The sequence below is a fragment of the Cydia fagiglandana genome, chromosome 2 (genome assembly GCF_963556715.1).
Source record: "Cydia fagiglandana chromosome 2, ilCydFagi1.1, whole genome shotgun sequence".
Classification (NCBI taxonomy): domain Eukaryota; kingdom Metazoa; phylum Arthropoda; class Insecta; order Lepidoptera; family Tortricidae; genus Cydia; species Cydia fagiglandana.
This window is the reverse complement of record NC_085933.1, coordinates 3,536,864-3,543,834: the sequence shown is the minus strand read 5'-3', so window position 1 is coordinate 3,543,834 and position 6,971 is coordinate 3,536,864. Positions and strand designations below refer to the sequence as shown.

The 6,971-nt window shown below is 35.4% G+C and overlaps 1 protein-coding gene and 1 long non-coding RNA gene across 2 annotated transcripts; both read right to left on the bottom strand.

The window, feature by feature from the left end:
• Positions 1-2,216: 2,216 nt before the first annotated feature.
• LOC134671848 (uncharacterized) lies at positions 2,217-3,041 on the bottom strand (the record flags this gene model as incomplete). Its single annotated transcript, XM_063529704.1, has 1 exon — positions 2,217-3,041. A coding segment is annotated over one exon (627 nt), but the record flags the coding sequence as incomplete, so codon positions are not given.
• A 769-nt stretch (positions 3,042-3,810) lies between these two features.
• Positions 3,811-6,635, bottom strand: LOC134679580 (uncharacterized). Its single transcript, XR_010100354.1, has 2 exons — positions 6,342-6,635; positions 3,811-4,858 (listed from the first exon to the last, which is right to left on the bottom strand). It is a non-coding gene; the product is annotated as an uncharacterized LOC134679580 (long non-coding RNA).
• Positions 6,636-6,971: the final 336 nt, after the last annotated feature.

Sequence of the window (6,971 nt, the reverse complement as noted above, 5' to 3'; positions counted from 1 at the left end):
ATAAAAATCAGTGATTGTGGAAGTCGTTGAGCTTAATGATCTGGTTGCCGTGGGTGATGGCGATGGCCCTGCACTTGTTGAAGGACTTGCAGCAACGCCACCGCGTGCGGCCCTGCCGGCTCACGTAGTGTCGCATAAAACGATTATTGCCGATCATAAGGACTCTTCTCCCGTTCTGCTCTACAAACGCGACCAGCCTGAGACCTGAAAGAGCTGTAGGTTAACATATGATTGTAATCAATTTTGTATCTACCTACGTAATAGTTGTTCTCTGAAAAGCCTGGTGACACACGATATGACTAACAATCCATTAAACTTATAGTCTGTATCTTTAGGTATTTAAAAAGAGAAAACAAAATCTATCCTCAAATGGCTTCTTAAGCCAGTTGAGGGTAGATGAAAACATTACATGATCACATAATGCAGGTTAAAGTCAGCTAGTTCAGTGACAGATTCAGGTGGTTTTATATTTGATTGGTTAATCAATAAATGTTTTTTTTTTTTTTTTTTTTTTTTTTTTTTTTTTTTTTTTTTTTTTTTTTTTTTTTTTTTTTTTTTTTTTTTTATTATAATGTCACTTACAGTATACACTAAACATGACACATAGGAATATAAGCATGAAATTGAATTATACATAACTATAATAAATTATTAACTAAAACAAACAGTAAGTCAAAAACTTAAATAATATTATTATCTAGTCAGTACTAATGGTGCTCGGGGCGACTATAGCCTCGAGGTAGCGCCCGGCTGTGGCTAAGAATCTCGGTTCAGGAGTCGAAAATAAGTCCAATGAATCGTCTTGGGTCAATATGGCGTTAATAAGCTTTAGAGCTCGGTAGAGAGGGGAGTGCGAATTCGACTTACTGGTGTTTGGGAGGTTGAGTAAGGGTAGTTTACGAGGACGGAGATTGTGCCTTGAAACAGGTGGAACGTTGAAAGATACCTGCGCTAAGAGGTAGCTGTTCTTTGTCTGGCCTCGTAGTAAACGAAGCAAGAACCGTACCAAGGCTACATTTCTTCGAGCTTCGAGTGTCTGGTATCCCACCATACCCAATACGTACGGGGTTGGATACAGATACGGATAGTAAAAATACATTTTCTTAAACAAGTATCTCGCGAAGGATTTTTGCACTTTTTCGACTGTTAGGACATATTTGTCTTCATGAGGATTCCATACAATGGCGTTACAATCTAGTTTGCTTCTAACATATGAATAGTACAACAGATTCAGAGTTCGTCTATTTGAAAAGTGCTTGGTCTGCCGCTTAACAAAACCCATACGTTTTTGGGCCTCTTTGCAGGTTTGAAGAACCTGGTGATGAAATGTCATCTGTGGATCAAACCAAGTGCCTAAGTCTTTCACTAAGGCAGCTCGCCTTATCTTTTCACCCGCTATGTGATAGTCATTATGGTATGGAGATTTTGATCGTGTATATGAGATTATAGAACACTTTGGAATGTTAAGCGAGAGACTATTTTTTATGCCCCATTGGTGTACTTGATTTATATCAACCTGAAGTACGGCCGTATCCCGCAAGTCGTCAACAGGATAAGCCAGTTTTACATCATCGGCAAAGATGATGTAATATAACTACCCGAAAATACTTTTATTTTTATTGTAGGTACTTTTATTTAAGTACCTGAAGATACAGGGATAGAATCTACGCGACGTACTCAATAAAAATACTGGGTGGATATGTATAACATAACTTTAATGGAATATAATAAAAATATATCTTTATAAGATTAAAAATAACGGATCTTACCACATAAATTGCGTATTTACATGAACACGAAGATTTATAATTAACGTGATCATATTTACACGTTTGGAAAGATACACACTCAATCATATTCACAAATCGTTCATTAAATGAAGTTTATATTGGTTTCATACATTATTGCAGCAGATCATTTTCTTCTTTGTGATTATGTTTGCCTGTTACCTTGAGCAGCACCTCCCCGTCGGTTACTGCTGAGACCTTACAGCCCTTGTGTCTTTTTACACATCTCCACGAAACTCTTTTACCGTGACAATAGTCCTGGCGAAACTTGAATCTCTCGTAGCACAATACGATAGCTCCACGTTTGCTTCTTGTCAAAAAGAAATCGTCGTAAAATTTACACCCATCTGAGAACAAAATGATAATAATCTAGTTATAAACCGGTTAATAGTAAGAAATAATTTTAAAATATTGAATGACACATTTAAACGTTTAATGTATGATTTATTAATTTCTTTAATGAGACTAAATACACACAAATCAACTAAAATAGGTACGCATAACTTCTAGCACATTTAAATGTTAATATTAATTGTTATTTCAAAGCTTACAAAAATCGAATATGTGATATTTTAATACGATGTGTTCATAAAGTAGTAAAATTAGAGTATCTTTTAATAGTAACAGTTAGCCAACTTTGTTTGTAGTAGTTTTGTTAGGCACTTGATCATTGGGTACATTTTGAGGTTCGTCTGGAACAGATGTTTGTACTTTGTTTTCGTCTGGTTTAGGGAATTCCACCTTATCAACTTTATCTGGTTTTGATGAATCATCCTTCTTTGTTTTGTCATTTTGATTTAGTTCTGTTTTATCAGTAATGCTTATTTTTGCGACATTATTTTCAATATCTGATTTTGTGGGTTCTTTTGGAATGTCGACGGAGGAGGAATGCGCTATTACAGGTACTGTAACAGCATGAATCACTGGAGCTGCAGGCTCCACAGGATTTTGATTCAAAATGTCGCTCTCCTCAAAACTTTTCAAAGGATCGACCGGTTCACTTGTGTCCATTTTTTCGAGGAAGGAATCCTCTTTTGTTTCATTAATAACAAGCGATGAAAATTGGAAATTTTCTGTTACCGAAAATTGTTCGTTATGCTTCTTTTTAATTAATTCATATTCTTCTCCATCTGATAATATTTCAATGGGGGCTTCATCTCTTACTACTTCAATCACATCATCATCAGAATTGTCCTGTGTGACACCAGAGGTAATATCACTTATTATCAAATTTAATCCAGCATCTCCTGGAATAAAAAATTAAGTCATCAGTATAGTGACTGAGAAAATATGGCTATCTGTAGTGACACGGAAATGGCTATAAAATATTCATAACGATTTCTCTGTCAACAAAATCAATGCTCATAAATTACTTTGTTCTACTACTAATACTACTATTACTTAAAATGTCTATGCTTGTTACATTAAATATACCTATAATAGAAACGCATATAATCATATTTCAACATATATGTGACGTTCCACGGCAAAAGGTACCTTAAGGCGGCTGGCGCTTACGTCACATAGCGCCGCAATAATATTGGAGCGGCGTTAATAATAGCGTAAGCGTCAACCGCCATAAGTTACCTTTACTCGTGGGACGTCACATATAATAATGTTAAATGTAAAGATGAAAAATAAATTGTTACAACTTGGTTTGCTCCTGAGCCAATATATTTAATCACAATAAAATCACACCCATATCAATCATGATTATGTTCGTTCTTAATGTTAACACTTCCCGCAACTATGCTGACAGTGCACTTGCACTTGTGGCGCATGCGTTTGGAGCAGCGCCACAAACTCCTGTCACCGCGAACATACTCTTTGTGGAAACTGTGGCCGCTCATCATCAGGAGTTCGTATCCTCGATGTGTTGTTATGATCTGCCCTGTTAGCACAATACAAATTAAATTATAGACGACGAAAAGAAATTAAAAACTCTTCTGTGATTTCATATAACTGAACTTGGAACACTGAGAGTAGAAGGTGTTTATACATAGAAAAATAAAACTAGCCAATGATTGCTTAAGCAAAATTTATTAATGACTATGTTGTCCTTTTATAGAGATGACGTGAGCTCCATGAGTTTTCACTCTGACTTTGCACTTATCCCGGCCGTAGTAGCTAGTGCAGATCCATGAGGTTTTCGAACTCTCGAAATTTGCTGACGTGTAGTAACTCTTGTTAAATGTGTATTGTCCTATATGGAGAATTACACCGCCTCGTCGGGATTGAGTAAAGAAAGCTCGTTTACCTGTAAAATATCTTTGCGTCAGTTTCCTTAAATGAAAGCCTTTTGGCATTATCATGAATTAAAAAAAAAAACAATATACCTATCATTGATGTTGCTACAAGATAAAAACACCATTTAACATCATACAAAATATATTAAATAACCGGAATATGTATTTTTATGTATGTCACAATAGGAACGGTTAATCATGAGTATGTTCTTTGACCAGGTGTTTAACGATCCTATCCTCGTAAGTTATTAGAGCAGCTCTGCATCGTATATTGCTGTCGTAGTATTTAGCACAAAACCATCTGAATTTGCCAGGTTTCATTAGAGCCTTTTCGTGATATCGATATTTTCCGAGATTCAGTATTCTTTTCCCGCGTTGCGACACAGTGTAGAAGAAGTCTGAAAATTATTCAAAAAGCAAATTATGTTAAAATTATAATCCTTTTCAAATGTGTTCGCTGTCTGTAAGACACATGTTACAATATTTTTAAAATTACCCATTTTTAACCAGAATAACTTATTGAGTGATACAATTCACCCTTCAAATAATACAAATTCTTGGAAAAATAAACTGATTGACACTTTATTTTACAAATATAAAAGTATATAGACTAGAAAAACGTATCTAGAGCATGCGCTGGATGATTGTGAGCGTTGTTCAGACTGACGATTTGGTCTTGGATAGTGTGGACTTTGGCTGTGCAGTCCGAGTGGGAGGCGCACTTCCATATCTTCTTGATGTGGTTGACGCAGTACGTCCGGCAGATGAAGGCGAAACCATTCACCACCAGCTGACGTTTACCTCTAGCCGATGTCTTGTAAAACACTGGAATGGTAAGTTGTAACTTAGGTTGTATTTAATACAATTCTGATAAAAGTTTTGATTGATGATGAGGAATGTTTAACGCGTAACACAGCATACGTCACAGTTGTCTAAGTTATAAGACTTATAAGTTATGACAATTTTAACTTTAGCGGACCTAAACATTTTACTTATGAGTGTTAGTTGACGTTCATAAGCGCATTGTAATATGCCTACTTGAATAAACTATTTTTTATCTTATCTTATCTTAGTGTAATCGAATTTCTTCTGATTGTAGTACTTATTTTCCCAATGTCTATGTATTTGGCATTAGATGTATATACCTATGTAGAACTTCTACTGAAAAATATAAAAGTATCTCTGTTTAACTTTTTTAGGGTTCCGTACCCAAAGGGTAAAACGGGACCCTATTACTAAGACTTCGCTGTCCGTCCGTCCGTCCGTCTGTCTGTCACCAGGCTGTATCTCACGAACCGTGATAGCTAGTCAGATGAAATTTTCACAGATGATGTATTTCTGTTGCCGCTATAACAACAAATACTAAAAACAGAATAAAATAAAGATTTAAATGGGGTTCCCATACAACAAACGTGATTTTTGACCAAAGTTAAGCAACGTCGGGAGTGGTCAGTACTTGGATGGGTGACCGTTTTTTTTTTGCTTTTTTTTTGTTTTTTTTTTGCATTATGGTACGGAACCCTACGTGCGCGAGTCCGACTTGCCCGGTTTTTTATTTACCAGCGTACCATAGAAGCCGTAGGAGGAGGATGCCGAACTGAAGTATGAAAAATAAGAAATGAATTATACAATTCATATATTTTACGACTCACACAGGTTTTTTTAAGGTATGAAAACACACTACAACACATACACAATCTATATAAAATATATATGTCACACTTGAGACTATTTTCAAATCTAAATACGCATATGTCCAGCGAGCTGCAAATTGCAAAGACACTATGGATTTATACATAATGTGTCCATGCAATTTTGCAGCTGGGTGTACCTAATCTACACCTACATATACGTTCCAGTAATACTGTATGTACGGTATGAATAACTCATTATTGTATTATTTAGTCATTAACAGATCCCTATTATAGTTACATCACATTGTCTTTCTACATATGTTTGAAAGCTTAGTGAAAACAAAAATTATATTTAAAAAAAATCCTAAGATTCCTAAGTAGTATAATTAGTATACATAAAGACAAATGAGATCAATTATACAAGAAAAACTTTTCAAGAAAATGATATCAAAAGGATAATTTATAGTATCGACGCAATGTAGAGTACACACAGCTGCAAGAGTGCATACCCACTTTATTAATGGAATTCATTTATAAAGTGGGTATGCACTTTTGCAGCTCGTTGTACCTGCGTAAATATTTAAAAGCATACTAATAAATATATTGATTAAACGAAATAAGTAAATCTGCATTTTGTATTAAATACATTTTGTTAAACTCTATAATTTACGTACTTATAAAAAAACTGTGCAGCGTGCGGATTTCTGACGTTTTTCTGAAAGTCACCCTTGATCCAAGTTCCATCCACCGTTTGATGGTACTGTGGTCTCTCATGATTATGTTGCCCTTTGCATGCCTCTAATCCTTCCGATGGATTTTCGTTTTTGCTGATAATGTTGGCTTTGCATCCTCTAAGGATGCCGGAACATCGCCATAGGACCTTTCCAGACATGAATTTAGAAAATCTCTTGTAAGTATGTCCTTTGTACATGAGGAGTGGATATTTTCTGCCAAACGGGATAAGAGTAACACCTGAAACAATTAAATAAATATTCGTTAACAGGTTCAAATTGTAGGTTGTCTAATGAATCTGCTTAGGCTGATGAAGTATAGCATGCGTAATAGAACGTGCAATGAGATGAAAATGAAAAACAATAATCTTAATATTCATTTTAAAACTTAACAAACCTTGGTTAAAATGAGTCCCTTTCTAACAAACTGATTGACACTTTATTTTACAAATATAAAAGTATATAGACTAGAAAAACGTATCTAGAGCATGCGTTGGATGATTGTGAGCGTTGTTCAGACTGACGATTTGGTCTTGGATAGTGTGGACTTTGGCTGTGCAGTCCGAGTGGGAG